The sequence below is a fragment of the Harmonia axyridis genome, chromosome 3 (genome assembly GCF_914767665.1).
Source record: "Harmonia axyridis chromosome 3, icHarAxyr1.1, whole genome shotgun sequence".
Lineage (NCBI taxonomy): Eukaryota > Metazoa > Arthropoda > Insecta > Coleoptera > Coccinellidae > Harmonia > Harmonia axyridis.
This window is the reverse complement of record NC_059503.1, coordinates 14,104,205-14,119,968: the sequence shown is the minus strand read 5'-3', so window position 1 is coordinate 14,119,968 and position 15,764 is coordinate 14,104,205. Positions and strand designations below refer to the sequence as shown.

General features: G+C 33.1%; 2 protein-coding genes across 4 annotated transcripts in view; one reads left to right on the top strand and one right to left on the bottom strand.

The window, feature by feature from the left end:
* LOC123676175 (cadherin-87A) overlaps positions 1-4,697 on the top strand; it is a 158,171-nt gene extending 153,474 nt beyond the window's left edge. For both annotated transcript variants that reach the window (XM_045611908.1, XM_045611907.1), the window contains 6 exons: positions 216-1,004; positions 1,988-2,163; positions 2,418-2,771; positions 3,239-3,332; positions 3,616-3,783; positions 4,035-4,697. In XM_045611908.1, coding sequence (XP_045467864.1) covers positions 216-1,004; positions 1,988-2,163; positions 2,418-2,771; positions 3,239-3,332; positions 3,616-3,783; positions 4,035-4,196 — 1,743 coding nt within the window. In that variant the 3' untranslated portion in view covers positions 4,197-4,697. The remainder of the gene's footprint in view (positions 1-215; positions 1,005-1,987; positions 2,164-2,417; positions 2,772-3,238; positions 3,333-3,615; positions 3,784-4,034) is intronic.
* A 363-nt stretch (positions 4,698-5,060) lies between these two features.
* LOC123676174 (probable E3 ubiquitin-protein ligase HERC4) lies at positions 5,061-15,079 on the bottom strand. 2 transcript variants are annotated; one of them, XM_045611905.1, is made up of 13 exons: positions 14,947-15,079; positions 14,469-14,805; positions 12,889-13,125; positions 12,150-12,329; positions 11,448-11,665; positions 10,350-10,931; positions 9,103-9,399; positions 8,494-8,667; positions 8,346-8,432; positions 7,359-7,719; positions 6,310-6,592; positions 5,878-6,217; positions 5,061-5,357 (listed from the first exon to the last, which is right to left on the bottom strand). In XM_045611905.1, the coding sequence occupies exons 2-13, from the start codon at positions 14,707-14,709 to the stop codon at positions 5,205-5,207; spliced, it is 3,153 nt and encodes a 1,050-aa protein (XP_045467861.1). In that variant the 5' UTR covers positions 14,710-14,805; positions 14,947-15,079; the 3' UTR covers positions 5,061-5,204. The 2 variants fall into 2 exon arrangements, with proteins under 2 accessions (XP_045467861.1, XP_045467862.1); XM_045611906.1 differs by having other exon boundaries at positions 14,484-14,805.
* Positions 15,080-15,764: the final 685 nt, after the last annotated feature.

Here is a 15,764-nt window from a genome sequence, read left to right as displayed (position 1 = left end):
TTTCATCTGATGTATGTAGGCATTTTTAGAGGTTTCTAGGTCTTGAATTGTAACTAGGCGCTGACATACTTCAGCTGAATTACGATCTAAAAACCTCTAGTCTAGGTAATAACCTAACTAGACCATGCTGAAAGCATGGCATTTTCTAACTTTGTTGATTTCAATTCTTGTCAAACAATTCAAGGATCCCATTTGAGAAAATTATGTTTTTTCAGCTTACCCTAGTGGCAATAGATCATGGCAGCCCAATTTGGTTCGAGACCAAAAGATACCTGAGCATAGTCTTGGTGGACATGAACGACAATAAACCAGAATTCCCGGATTCCCAAATGTCCAACCCATACCACTTCTACATAACCGAAAACAACGAAATACACACCAAGGTTGGGCAAGTGCAGGCACTGGACAAAGACGAAGGAAAGCACGCTAAAGTGTTCTACTACATGATAATCCAGTCGAATCCGGAAGCATTCTATATAGACAAAACGGACGGAAACATTTTTGCCAATATGTCGTTCGATCGAGAAGTTAAGGACGAATACCAAATGTTCATCTTGGCCAGTAATGACCCAGAATTTTTCCTGAGTTACGAAGATAGGCAGTTGCTGACTGCGGATGAGCTGATGCACGACAGCAGCATCGCTAAAGTTATAATAACTGTAAACGACCTGAACGACAATCCGCCTATATTCCAGCAAACCTCGTATTACGCTGCTGTGAACGCAATGGCGGATATAAACCAGCTTGTTGTGAAAACGACTGCTGTCGACTTCGACTTTGGCCCTAATAAGTCGTTGACTTATTACGTGAAAGCTTCCAATCTGTACAAATATGGATCGAACAAGAGCACTGGATCCATTATACCTTCCCCCTTCAACATATCTCAGAGTGGTGAGATATGTACAGCCACATACATGGCTGAAAATGATCAGCACAGATTCATTGTGGACATCATAGCTAGGGAAAATGCTTTCCCGGAGAGAGAAGCTTATGCTCAAGTACATGTAAGTTTGATTTGTTGCGACTTGTCTCGGAGGAGACATCGGATTTCAAATTGGGCTCAATTTCTATTCGGAAACAAGGATGTTAGACGGTTGTTGTGTTGTCTGATTAATATTGAATGACTTCTTATTGTGTACTAGTATATGCGCGAATCTTTCTTGGACCACGTGAACCTATAATCGTTTGAAGGTTGACGCTCACTTTAACGACGCGAAGCAGACAGAATACTATCGAAGATAATACTCTGGAAGAGAAGACATTTGAAGATAAGACTCTTGAATATTAGACCCTCTAAGAAAATAATCTGGAAAAGAAGACTTTCGAAAAGCTAACTGTCGAAGAGCAGGCAAAGAGAAGACTCTTGAAAAGAAAATTCTCGAAGAGAAGAATCTCGGAGAGGACTCTCGAAGAGGAAACTTTCAAACAGAAGATTTTCAAAGGGAAGACTTTCTAACAAGTTACAAAAGGAAGACTCTGATTCCATCGCCTCTTGACTCTTCTTTTAGCGGCGCATCACCAAATAGAGCATCAAACTTAAGTATTTTATTGGCAACAATGACCTGTGATAATGAAGCCTCTTTTGGATATCAATTTTTGGCCAAATATTTTACGATCTTTTTTTTATGAAATCATTGAAATATTACATGTTTCTTGTCTTGTGGAGGACACAAGAATCTTTATTCAAAGCTCAAAAATCCTCTTAACGCTAATAGAAAAAGTTATGGTTGTAAATGGAGCAATAATTCCTATTGCCGCCTAATAATCACTTTCGGAGACTGTAAAGATTTTTGATGTTTCAGTTGCATGTTATTAGGAATCCATACCGCCCTGCACCGCATCAAAAAACTAAGCAATCCTTGTTTCCAAATGAAATAGCTTTCCCATTTTGTAAACACTCCTCCAATGACCCCATACTAAATTTCGTATTGATAGTATTACGTATGAATTGATCAAGTGAGAAAAAATATTCAAATTTCCTTCGTAGGTTTGGATCTTCGAACCACAACAGCTAATCAGAATAATTTTATCCCGACCAACCGACGAAGTGGCCCGTGAAAAACAAGAAATCATTGCAGAGCTGAGTAATTCGACTCAAAGTCTAGTGATTATCGATGAAATCAGATATCACACTGACGACAACGGAAATAAAGATGAAAAATGGTAATATACAACTTATCAATATACTCCGTTTATTTTAGCAATGGCATGAAGTCAGCTATCGAAGGAACTGATTGAACATTCGTTCAAATTCTTATGAAGACAATATTTTATATGCTTAAATGCTGAACATGAGTATGGAAGATGAAAACCAAAACCAATTCTTATTATTATTAAAGAAGATTAGAAAAATTTGTCAAATTGCCTATTATCGTATCAAATTGAAACGATTCTAAATATTCTACGTGAAATTACAGGTCCGATATGTACGTGTTGGTGATAGATCCTTCAACTAGAATAATTCGACCGGTCACGGAAGTACTGAAGTTGATTGATTCCAAGTATGATTTCCTGAAGGACTATTATTCAGGCTACGCCATAGTGAACGTTGTCCCTGCATTCCTAACAGAGTATGAAGACCCTTTCAACACAAACCTTGGGAGAGTTGCCATATACATAATGATTGTTGTTGGATTCCTTACACCCTTCATCCTCTTGTGCTGCTGTAGAAAATATCTTAATTCAACGGATTTGAAGAAAAAGGACACTCTGATAAAAAAAGCCATCATAGATGACTTGAATACAACGGATAATCCACTATGGATTGAACAGTGAGTTATTAAAACTACTCTAAAACTATTGGCTTCTATGATTCTTCATACCTTCACAATATGCTTTATAGTCGGTCAAAACTGAAGGGTTTTCCAATGGGAATGATATAATTCAAAATGATTGTAATTGCAAAACTGTGTATTATCTGTTGACGTTTCTTATCTCATTTGTGTTCAGTAAGTTATTCAAATTATCCTCCCAGGTAGTTCGATTTTAATACCTTGTAATTTCTTTTGGTATATGTTGAGTCATAAATTTATGCTGATAATCCAACAACAACTGAGCAATTCAAAATTAACATGGAACATATACGATTCCATTAAAAAATCGGATAACAATTCTTAGAGTTAAGACGAATTTGCTGACATACAAACTCACAGATAGACACAAAGTTAGTTGTTCAGAATGACCTAAAATATATTTAACGAGAGGAAATAATCATTCATTTTGATTTTCACGATTTCAGGAAATTGAAAATTTATGAAGAGCAGGAGCTCACAATGCAAGTTTTCAATGAACCAGAACAAAACGCGAGAAGAGAGAGTGAGGATTATATTCCAGTAAGTGAAGAACTCATATCAAGTAATTTGATAACGAAGATAATATTTAGTTTCATTTTACTCAATGTCCTTGAATTATATACACAATTTTCTTGATATCATATAAAATTTTTTCAAATTGTTGTTTTAAGAGTAATTGGTAATGAAATACCTAATGATATGAAAATATATCGATTCTCTAGGGGGTATATAAGATTACACACTCCAATTTTGTTATTGTTCGACACACAACCAATAAAACAGAGAAATGAAGACAGTATAAAAAAAAAACATTTTTTTGTAGGATGAAAACACTTATGCAACGATCCAACATTCCAATAGGAAAGGTTCCTTACATCATATACCAACGATGTCATATAATGACGAATTAGCAGATTATGCTACCTTACCAGGAAATGGGCATCACCACAATAGTGGAAGCTCGCATAGCTCTCTTAGAGGAGTACCAAATGTAAGTATATTATGTCGCATTTCTTCTATTTCATAGTCCAAAGAACCTGAAAAGCTATCTCTAAGTATTACCTAACTGCAACTGTTGATTATTGAAGTACCTACTTCAATACTCAATGCTGCAACGAAACATTGAATCATTACATCAATATTCATTATTTCATCGAAACATAAGTATGTACTTGCATCATGAAACTTCAGCTAAGCTAGCTCAATAAATCTAATAACAAAAAATATCTTTGTTCTCTCTAGTACTACGAAGCTGAAATGGGTTTCCAAGGGTCAACATTCCAAGTACCAGAAAGATATTTGAATAATTCTAATTATGACTCGTATAGATCTAAAATGGAGGCTCCTGAGATGACGATAAATAATAATGTAGAACAACCTGAGTACATAGCTGAATTGATATAAATAAGCAAATTTTATTCTGATGCAAAGCGACAATACAATTTTCAATGAGTTGTGAATAGGTTTTACAATATAAACAGGCAAATATAAAGTGAAAAGTGATTTTTTCATATTATTTGGAACAATAGAAATAGATCTCTTAAGTGCCTTGAGATAACAAAATGAATTCTTAGCACTCCTTTTCAATTTCTTGAATTGTAAATTGTTCTTTTTGGTTTAGGTATGTTTGATATTTTTTTTTTTTTGAGGGATGAAACAATCATTGAAATTTTCATTTATATTTGTCTGGTGAGTTTTGATTATTCTCCAAAACAGAAATATTTGAAACTCTGAAATTTTTAATGTGACAAATTCCATTGAGATCAAATCATATGATTTTCACATATTCGAATGCCATATCATAGTTATTTAAAATGGAATAGAAAATCAATTTTAATTCTATCAAGGGTTATTTATAGAATCGAATATTGTATACATTTGTAAATAAAGAGAAACTTAACTGAATCAATTATTCAATTTTCCCTACTTCACAAATATCAGTTTCTGCAAATAACTGTGCTCCATGAAATTCTCGATGTTGTAGAGAGACCATATGATTGATTACCATTGATTTAGTATCAAATCACCGAGCAGAGCGCATATGCCTACATATCAAGTGTATAGAGTAGAACGCAAGAATGTGTATTATATATCAGAACATTGAATAAACCCCTACAAGAATTCTAAATTTTTTTCATTGAACAAGCAATTAAATTGCCAAAGGAGAATTTTCTTTATGTGCACCACACAAACTTTAAGGTGGTTTGCACAAGTATAGATACAAATTTGCACAAGAATAACTTTTTATCATTTTTAAAAATAAGTCTATTAATCCAGAAAATATGTATTTTTTTAAAACATTATTTTGTATACAAGGTAATTATATAAATTTTATAACATTAGTCCACATAACAAATATAACAAAATTGTTATAACAAGTCACTGTCACAAAAATTATTTTCCAAGCATACACTATACAAGTGAGAATCCTTCAGTATGCTGAATTGCTTGCATAAGTTTGAATCTTAGTCTTTCCTTTGTATTATATTCTGGAAGGTCCAAGAGATTGAAGCACGTATGTGCCACAGGTAAGTATCTATCATCGTTGGTCTTTTGAATAATTATCTGTTAACAATTAGGACTATCAGTAAAAACAAAAAACCAATTGTGAAAGATTGATCTCATCAATAGAACATGCGTATATTCAAACATACATTAAATACTCTACAATTAAACATCAAAGTAAATTTAATAATGAGTAGATAGCGCATAAAAGAGAGGAATCGACTGCAAAATAGGGTTGAGACGCATGATGTTGAAATTTAAACACTACATTCTTTCCTTGTTAGTCACGTGACCAAAATCTCAACTTTTCTCTCTTTAATTATTTCTTATCTTTATAATCATGGCTCTTGTAGAACACCTTGGGCAGGTTTGAGGGAGATGGGTTTCAAAAAACCTATAAGTGTAAATTTGCTCGAAAACTATGAAAATTTTGAAAATATAGTCATTTTTTGAACTACTGTGATCTAGTGTGCTATTTTTTTGAGAATTATCACAAAAATTGAAAATATCCACCCAATCAACATTACCCACCAATAATTTGAAAAATTTGTCAAATACACAGTGATAGCATTATGCTCACCTTAATGGCCTTCATGCCCTGGATTGGTATTCTGTCACTACCCGTTAAAAACAATAAAAACTTCTTTTTGTTAGCCAGACTCATTTCATGAATAACTTCCCAAAACCATCTTATTGTTTGATGAGATGAACTAAAACCATTTTTATATGTTGTTGTTTCTTCCAAAGCATGCCAGTCGTAGTTCTCATTCCCAATCACTACAGCCATCAACTCATGAGAGTGAAAAAGTTTCAAAACTCTACCACCACAAACTTTCATAAAACCATGGTGGAATGCCTCATAGTGGGATTTTACAGAAGTATTGAATATATAATCTACATACAAGTCTACATATTCTCTCCTGAAAAATAAGCAATATTTTATCATCAGTTTCTCATACCATATTTATTGGACAAAAAAGGTCATACTTTCTAATCAACAAAAGATTCTTACTTGTTTTCCTGAGTGACCACAATTTTATCACCATTTGGTTTGAGAGGTACTGTTACATTGTGGTCAAAAACATTTTTGTCAATTGCAAATGTCAAATCAAAGACATCTACAAAATCATCACCCTCATAGTCCAAAATAGATTGTAAGGAATTATGAACTGTTGGTGATAAACCTTTCATGTCAACTAATCCCACCGATTCTTCCAAAAGTTTTTTGTACAATGCCAACGGAAAAGGTATATTGATAATTGTGAAGTTATAAATAGCGAGACCACAGATAATACCTGTAAATATGAAAATAGCAATTGAACCTATAGTGACTATAATGATACTTTAGCAATTAAATCTATAGTGACTATAATTATCTTTTTTTTGTATTTCTCGCATTTTCTCAAGATGGTAAGAATTTATTTTGAAGCTAAGCTGCAGACTGTTGTCTAAAATATTATACTAAAGCAAAGTTTGAGTATCATCTGACAATGATAAAATCTATAAATACAGAGTACAGAAGGCAGTGAGGAGTTTTTGAATGAACGAGTGTTAGAATGAGCCTTCTCTACGAGTATTCTACATAACTTTTTCTAATTCACTGAATTTCTATTGGAATTAATGGACTATTTCCATAAATATCGTTTAGCCATTTTTACATTGAAAAATGTTGTTTGGCAGAATCGTTTGGTCCAAAAAATTTGACAGATAATATAAAAATCCGGGACAGGAGAGTTCCGAGAACCAAAATATAATGATGAAATATAAGCATGAAATTTGTGTGAAACCGAAATATTCCTGCACTAATTCGTAAGATATGGTAGAATGAGCGGATCTCTAACAGAATTAGAGAAATAAAATTTGATATACGGAAGTACTGAAAATGTTACAGAAGGTTTGCGGTGAACAGAATCTACTAAAAACACGAGCTTATGAGTGGTACAATACAGTCAAAAAGCAGATGATATTGCCGATATTGCATTAATTCACTAGGAGGATCATCTGATGAATACCTCGCAATATTGATACTTGGCATAATAATTTATTGTTATTGACATTTACCAATAAGCATGAAGTTATTTCCATCTTCCATTAAACCACTGTCTGAAAACCATATGGCCCTCGTTTCTTCATACTCCTTGAACATTCCAAATTTCGGACTCAAAATTTCCCTGAGAAGCAGCATAAAGAATTCTTTACTAACACCACCAGCATCTTCAGCCTCCTCGCCGTAAAATTTAACTTTCAATGGTTTTCTCAAATCAGCGGGATCAACTGATTGCAACTCTCTAAGAGCATCTTCTACCAGACTTTCTCTACTAACGTTCAGAAACAGATACTGGTTGAGAATTGTAATATGATAAGGTTGCATCAGCATAGAAATCAGAGCCTCTTGAGCAGCATATTGCATAGCATCTTGCATCTGTGAAGATATTCAATGTTGAAAAAAGTGAAAGTAGGTCGTAATTTGGCAAACAGAAAGCCCAACTTTTCATTTAAAATAGTAATTTACGTAACAAGTCCGGAAAATAGGGTTTTTTTGGACGAATAGACAAAATTCCAGGACGAGCGTAAGCGAGTCCTGGAAGTCTGTGAGTCCAAAAAAACCATTTTCGGGCGTGTTGCGTACAATATTTTTTCGGCAACCATGTAAAATAACACTATCGCTGCTGCTTTCCATATTTTATTGCGATTGCGATAAAAAAACATGCAAATTTTTGACAACTAATTTCATATGAACTGTCAGCCGTTATCTCGGTTGCTATGGATTCTATGATTCTTTTCCGGCCTAGTCCGGGAAGTACGTACTGTCCGGACTAGGCCGGGAAATGCTACTTTCTCAGAGAAAAAGCGTCCGGGAAGTGAGCACTTCCCGGACGGTTGCCGAAAAATATCTTATTACAAAAAATATGACGTAATCGTCAAAAGTCAAAACGTCATATAAAATGGAGAATTAATTCACAAGACAAAATGTCCATTATCCTATTTGAATAAACTCGTGGAAGGGAAATATTCTACTATATATATATATATTTTTGTGGATCTTACCTGCATAATTTGATCAGTTTCCAATAATCGAGTTTTAGCTTGGGCATCAAAAATGAAGGGATAGTTACACAAATATAGTGCTCCAGGCTGTCAGTGAAATTACACTTATCAATTAAAACAAATATTACAAGACATAATCTATACTCACATTGTGGTCATGAAGCCATAAAACATAATCCACTCTAACATCAACGACTGCATCCAAATCTGATAGATGAAAAGTGTCATATGGTACAATGAATCTATCACCCAAATGGTTTAGCTTGTTTAAAGATGACATTATATCTAACATAGCTCTCAAACTAGGATCATCGGAAACAGTCTGCAAAAATTAGTCATTTCACCTCAGATTTCTCAGATCAAAACTTTTCTTATAATTGCTGAGGTTATCATTTCTTCATACGATTCAAATATATCACGTCAATATAGAGTCATTTTTTCGATATTCTTCGTTAATTTTCTCTAGCTCTGGTAATGAGATCAACATAAAATTTGCATTAAGTTTGAAATTACTCTTTCACATATAAATATGTATCGGGTGCCCCAAATTCCTTGTCTAGTGAGAAGATATCCGAACCCATTTGAGCTAGAAAAAAATAAATGGCTCATTAATTTTTTTCAACTCAAAGGGATTCTGAGATCCTCTCAGTAGACAACGAATTTGAGACTCTTGATATTTTGATTGAATACATAGTTTTGAAATGATCAGGAAAACAAAATTTCAAACAGCCACGTTGAACATTCTGTGTCTACATACCTTTCTTTCGGGAATTTTCTGAAGAGCTAGAATGTGCGACACCACTGCCTTGAACGTGTTGGCTAATTTTTCAAAATATTCAGGTGACATCATTCTCCACCATGAACTGACTATAGTACTAGCCATGTCCTTCAATTGTAAAAAGGCACTTGCAAATGGTAGATGCAATTTTTCATGATGTCTTGGATTATAAAACTCATGATATAAGGGCAGTGTCAGAAATATCCTTAAAACCTCACAATCTGGAGGTGGTGAAGATAACTTCGGCATTATGTCCTCTATAATGCTATTCAATATCTTATGAAATTAAAATAGAATTAATTATGAATGAGTGATTTATAATGAATTAAAGTAGTACAAGTACAAGAAATAGTCTATAATGCTATTCAATATCTTATGAAATTCTTGAATTTTGTATAGTTCTGATGATGTGATCAGCTTGAAATTGTTCAAGAGTTTTCAATTCTTATTTTATCTACATCCAAAATATCAATTCCTTCAGTTTTGTGGTCACGGAAATGTTAGGTTATTTTTTTGTGATATGCTTCCTGAATTTACCCTGCTTCTGAATTCTGACCATATTTACGGAACCCCAAGTCATTAAGAAATTTAACCCCGCCATTTAAGATCCGAACTTACTATGATTTGACCAAGACTTCGTTTTGAGTAAGTAACTGATATCATTTGTGACCATCTTTGCTGAAAATTTGAATGACCGCCAAAACTAGATTCCTATGTGTTATGGAACATCGCGCCACTGTTACAGGATATTTAATGGATTCGGTCCTTACTTGGCGGAAATTCATTATAAATAAAATAAAACGAAGTAATTTCCACTATGTTATTTAATTGTTAGCAACAATTGTTTCGCCACACTGTGGCTTCATCAGGCTACATTTCTGAACTGATAAGAGTACAAAGGTTTTCGGAATCTTATATAGGAACAAAATTGACACAATTTTGTTCCTATATAAGATTCCGAAAACCTTTGTACTCTTATCAGTTCAGAAATGTAGCCTGATGAAGCCACAGTGTGGCGAAACAATTGTTGCTAACAATTAAATAACATAGTGGAAATTACTTCGTTTTATTTTATTTACTGTTACAGGATCCTAGATAGATGTATTTTCACAATAAGAAGAAAAACTCTCAAACACAAACAGTAACAATGAATTGAAACCACAATAAACTATGTGTTATTTGATGGTATTATATTCGTAATTATAAATTTTGAAAATGATACTTACGATTCCTTTAATCCTAGTATTTTCATATTTTCCAATGAGGAGGAAACACTTATCAGCTAGTTTCATGTTGATCCCATGATTTCTACTGGTGCAGCAATAGTGTGCATTACCTGGCAAAAGGAACGACCCGTTTATACATTGCAAACTTTTAAATACACCTTCCAGATAAGTTAAAAATTCCTGATCCACAATCATGTCATCTTTAAAACTCAAATACTTTGACATATAATCAAAGTCAATCTCTTCAATCTGACTAGCAGTATCATATTGTCTGCAGTCGTAAGGGCTATTATTGGTACCAGAATTATGAACCAGTACAATAGAACGATCACCTCCTGCAAATATCCTCTGAATATCATACTTTTCACTTTTATTCGAAGAAGCTGAAAATGAACCGACGGAAGAGAGCCATGGAAATTTTACTACTTGTGGAGTACTAGTATTACTGATTTTCTTCAATCCTAGTTGTCCTGATCCTCCAACTCCAAAACTGTAGACTCTACCTCCTGAAGGAACAAATGCTAAAGTATGCTTACGTCCACATGAAATTTGAGTGATAGTAGAACCCATCAACTCAAAAATCTGAAATAAAATTTATCAAATGAACCGAGGTGCTTTATTTATTTTCAGTGATAAAGTTCAATTTGAAAGAAACTATAATGGAATAACTATCCACACAACCGAAATGCTCCTTATAAATATAGCACAAGATTAAAACCTAAATATAAAAACCGGTTAAATTAGGGGAATGGACAAAATTTCAACAGTTTTTAGTTCATTTTCTCTTGAACCCTTTGGTTGATTTCAGCAATTTAAAACTGAATAATTGAAATTTTTGAGTCCAACACTTTGTTGCTATAAGAATCATGTAGGCTTAGCTTGAAAACAAACATTGAGATGTACCGATTTCAGAGAATTATCTTTAATTGGTAAAACATGCCTACTGTTTTTAATACTTGATACACTCCAATTGAGTTCTCTTGTAAGATGAGTCCAGATAGATCAGTCCTTGTATGGAAATTTATTAATAAGAATAAATAAGAACTTCTATTGTTTATTTGAGGAGAAAACTCAACACTATGATTAACGTCCACATACTTGTTTTGGGAGAATCTCATTACTTAAAGTTCCATGTCCCAGTTGTCCATTTGTACCAGATCCACAACTGAAGACTCCACCATCTAATGTCAGAAAAGTGGAATAATCTTCTCCACAATTTATATACCTTACTTTAATGCTTCTTAAAGTCTTAAGATGATTAGGATAAATTTTGTTCTGCGTATCATTTAGTCCTAGTTGTCCTTGTACATTTTTTCCTGAAAGAAATTATTGTTCCTTAGCATTGGCATATGGAGAAGATTCACCTCATGTGTATTTATTTGGATTCATGTTTCGAATGAACATTGGATTTTCTCATCAATAATCAAACGATTTCTGTCCTTTATTTCTATTATTGTTTACTAATATAAACATTTCCATAATCACCAACTAGATAGTTAGGTGGATCATAGATCTGTGGGCCCAATAGACCTGTGGGCCAGATAGATCTGTTGAGCTGGGTAGATCTACTCAATCTACCCACTATGTAATCCTACTAACAAAGTTGATCTGTAGACTCACTAGTTTCAATATGCATATCCCTAACTTATTCACAAAAATTACTGAAAAAAATTGTTTACTCCACAACTTGGTATTGGGCCTGTTCAATAGGACATTATAGATAACAACATGTATACAAGCCAAAAAGGAGCCTTGTACATGAGTCCAAACATACTTATTGAATAACACTTCCGTACTTACCCCATCCAAAAACAGCCCCAGACTTCGAAAGTGCAAAAGTATGATTGGTTCCACAAGCTATAAAAGCAAATGGTATTCCTAACAAAGATTTCACTAACACAGGGGTGGGTTCACATATTGATGTATATCCAATTCCTATTTCTCCAAAAGAATTTGCACCCCAACAAAATATTTCACCACCTGGAAAACAATCGGTACAATCAATTACTAAATTTCATCCTCTCATAGCTCTATTTCCACATATCAATTTACGTTTTAACCCCTTACCAAGTCATTTTTTTTATATGTTGTGTATTAGGTACGTATTTTTTAAATGTCTTAAAAATTCTCCTCTCAAATTTTCTGCAAAAAAGTTGGTATTATGACATGTGCCAAATATGGCACAACTCATGTTGAAGGGAACTGAAACGTTTTACTAATTCACATCAATTTATAAAAACAGATTGTAATCAAGTGAAATAAAAATACTAGAATTGACCTAACTCACAAAATAAGCGTCAGAAGTTTCTGCTTGCCTAGAAACGAGTGTACTGAATGTAGAACAGAATGCATTTGAGCTTTTGAACCAATTCCTGTGTTAGAAACTATGTTGAAAAAGACATGTTACAAATTTGGCATAGTACACGGTAAGGGGTTACCTCATTTCCAACTTTTTGTTACCAATTCATTTTAAATAATTTTGACAAAATGGAAGTTATCAAGAAAATGTGATTAAATTCGTGAAATCTACTTTGCTTACTTTTACAAAGAGCAACTGAATGATAGCGCCCACATGCTATTTGAACAACATGAAATGTAGCTAGGCTTCTCACTATTTTTGGAACGGATTGTATAACTTGACCCAATTGATGTCCCAGTTGCCCATAAGCGTCTGAACCCCAAGCGAAAACATGTCCCCATTTATTCAAGGCTAAAGAATGTGATCTTCCACAGGCCACTGCTACAATTGTATGAGCATCAAGAGCACTTACTAGATCTGAAAAATCAATGTAACTTCAATAATTTAAATGGCAGAAGCGTAGAGATTTCAGGATCAAACACTGATTTTAGACCATGGACAAATTGGCCATAATATGGCATTCCAAACTATTTGGAATTACCAGGTTACATACTGCATCAACGAAGTCAGCCTGCAAGCATTCTTGCCTTTGTCAATCGGTTGACATCAGTATTTGATTCTAACAAAGATACATATAGTAGTAAAAGTGAATAATATCGAAAATACCTCCACCTGTCATTAATTCACTCATGAATGAATCTAAAATTAACAGATTTAAGGTACTAGTTAGAATCGTTTAGTATAAAAAAGATCATTCATTACTCTATAGAAATAACAAAATAGCTAAGTTGTTTCAATCAAGAGAATAGACAATGACAGGAAAAAATAAATTTGTTTTTGCACAATCCAGCTTTCTACATTACTCACGGTATCGGTTGCCAAGACAGTAGGTATTGTTTACTGGTTGCTAGGCCAAAGGCATCGGTGAAGTTTCAATTGTAAAATTTCGATATGTTTATCAACAAAATTACTTAGATATTGCATTAACTAAAGATATATACATAGTACATTTGTTAATGGTGATGCCTTGTATATTAGTGGAATTAATTATTGGAGGATTTTAATGCAGCATAAAATTTTAATAAACGGTGTTAGAAGAACTAATAAAGCATATGCATTATCAGGTCTTTTACTTCAGGTAGAAGTAGCGGCTGATGTAAAGCATAATGTAATTCTGAAAAATAATTGGAAAGGCCAAAAAATTGAAATATTCGTTTATTTCAATTTGTGATTCTATATAACGAGCGTTCATTAAAATTCGTGGTCAAGAGTGCTGTGGAGAAATTAGAGTTGATTTTCTTTGAGTGAGTAGCACTTAGCTTGTACCATATTCTTTCCAGATTCGAAGTATGTAAACAAATGTTAGTGATATGGTAGAAGCTAAGTGCTACTCACACTCACAGGAAAATCAACTTGAATTTCTCCACAGCACTCATGACCACGAATTTTAATGAACGCTCGTTATAATATTAATTGAAATAGAGCTGATGTTGCCGACTCTTTGGTCTAGCGCTGCCACTGACAGGTTGATCAGATATGCATTCAGCTGGTTATATTTTCTTTAGTCATTCAATTAAATATATATGAGATAATAGGAATTTGCACAGAAAATAACATAAAATGAGAAATATAAAAAACCAACTATTGGCAGTAAGCCAAAATTTATTCTTCAATGGCTTTACTCATTTCATATGTTATATATCTGTATAAAATCACCTTATAAATTACTCTAGATTATGGATCCCAAAAATAGCACATACTAAAGGTGGACATACGTGGCCTTTTTCTTGGAAACTCATGACCTAATTGACCATAATCATTATCTCCACAAGAATAAACTTTTCCATCTGTAGTCAGTAATAATGTGTGGTAGTCTCCTAAAGCAGTGTTTTTTATAGTGCCTGCATGACACCAATCCAATTTTTCTGGGATTGAAATTTGTTCAGTTTCTACACCTCCTACACCAAGTTCTCCATGAACAGTGCTTCCCCAAACGAACATTGTATCTTATTTTATTGTCAAAAGATTTAGACATCAATCCCATTACATGAATTGCAGAATGAACATATGTTAGGATTCTCACAGCCTTATCATATTCTGCAAATTAAAAACAGATGGAATATAACAATAAGTCGATAAGACATTGAGACAGAAAACCCTAAGTTGATTATAAACATAATATCAACATTCAACACATCAAAATTAAACGAATTGAAATGTTGGAATATAATTTATTACCTGTTATCTTTATTTCAGTTCAACTTTACAAAAATTTGTTTTAATAATATTAGATAAAATAATTGTGAATAATTCATGCATATACAACCATTACTTCTAGATTTTTCCTAAAATGATGTGACAGTTATATTATAGGTTAAGTCAAAGAACAATAAAACAGCACAAACTTATTATGCAAGTAAATGGACCTTAGGCATAGTATATTTTCACTTTGTTTTGGGTATAATTGAATATTTTCTAATGGATATTCCAAAAAATGGAGGAGTATAATATAGTGGAATATCCCTTTTTCAAAATTTTTAATTTATTTCCTTTATAATACCCATAAATAATTTTTCAATTTTCGAAGGGAAGCTATGGATTTTTGCATTTTTCCTTCTCATTTCAAAATTTAAACTATAAAAATTCTGGTACCTATTACAGTATTCAAGAGCGATTCACTTTGCCTTGTTCTAAAATTGTGGCCTCTAAGATTTATTGATAATTAAAATGAGATATCTATCCGCTTTTGTACAAATGATTCCTCAATATACCTACATTTACTTCTTTTATACAGCTTTATACTCAATTCCGATTTCATTTTTAAGTTTTGATTTTTATCATGCTTAACGACCAAAGTGTCTTCTCCAATATACGAACAAAGATTAAACTATTTATTCTTAAATGGGATTCGTGTTCTATTTCATCATTTTGACATCGAAATTTAACTAAGGTTTTCATAAGAAACAAATTAATAAATTACGCGTATAGGAGATAAGAACGAATATGAAATCATTTATTTTTAGATGCAATTGGTATTCCATATATTAAATAAAAAT

Coding starts and splice junctions, on each gene's coding strand:
- LOC123676174 (XM_045611905.1), bottom strand. CDS start 14,709: ATGTTCGTTTGGGGAAGCACTGTTCATGGAGAACTTGGTGTAGGAGGT. Junction 13,126..14,468: donor GCCACGTATGTCCACCTTTA/GTATGTGCTATT, acceptor TTGATTTTTCAG/ATCTAGTAAGTGCTCTTGAT. Junction 8,433..8,493: donor TATGGCTTCATGACCACAAT/GTGAGTATAGAT, acceptor TTTCACTGACAG/CCTGGAGCACTATATTTGTG.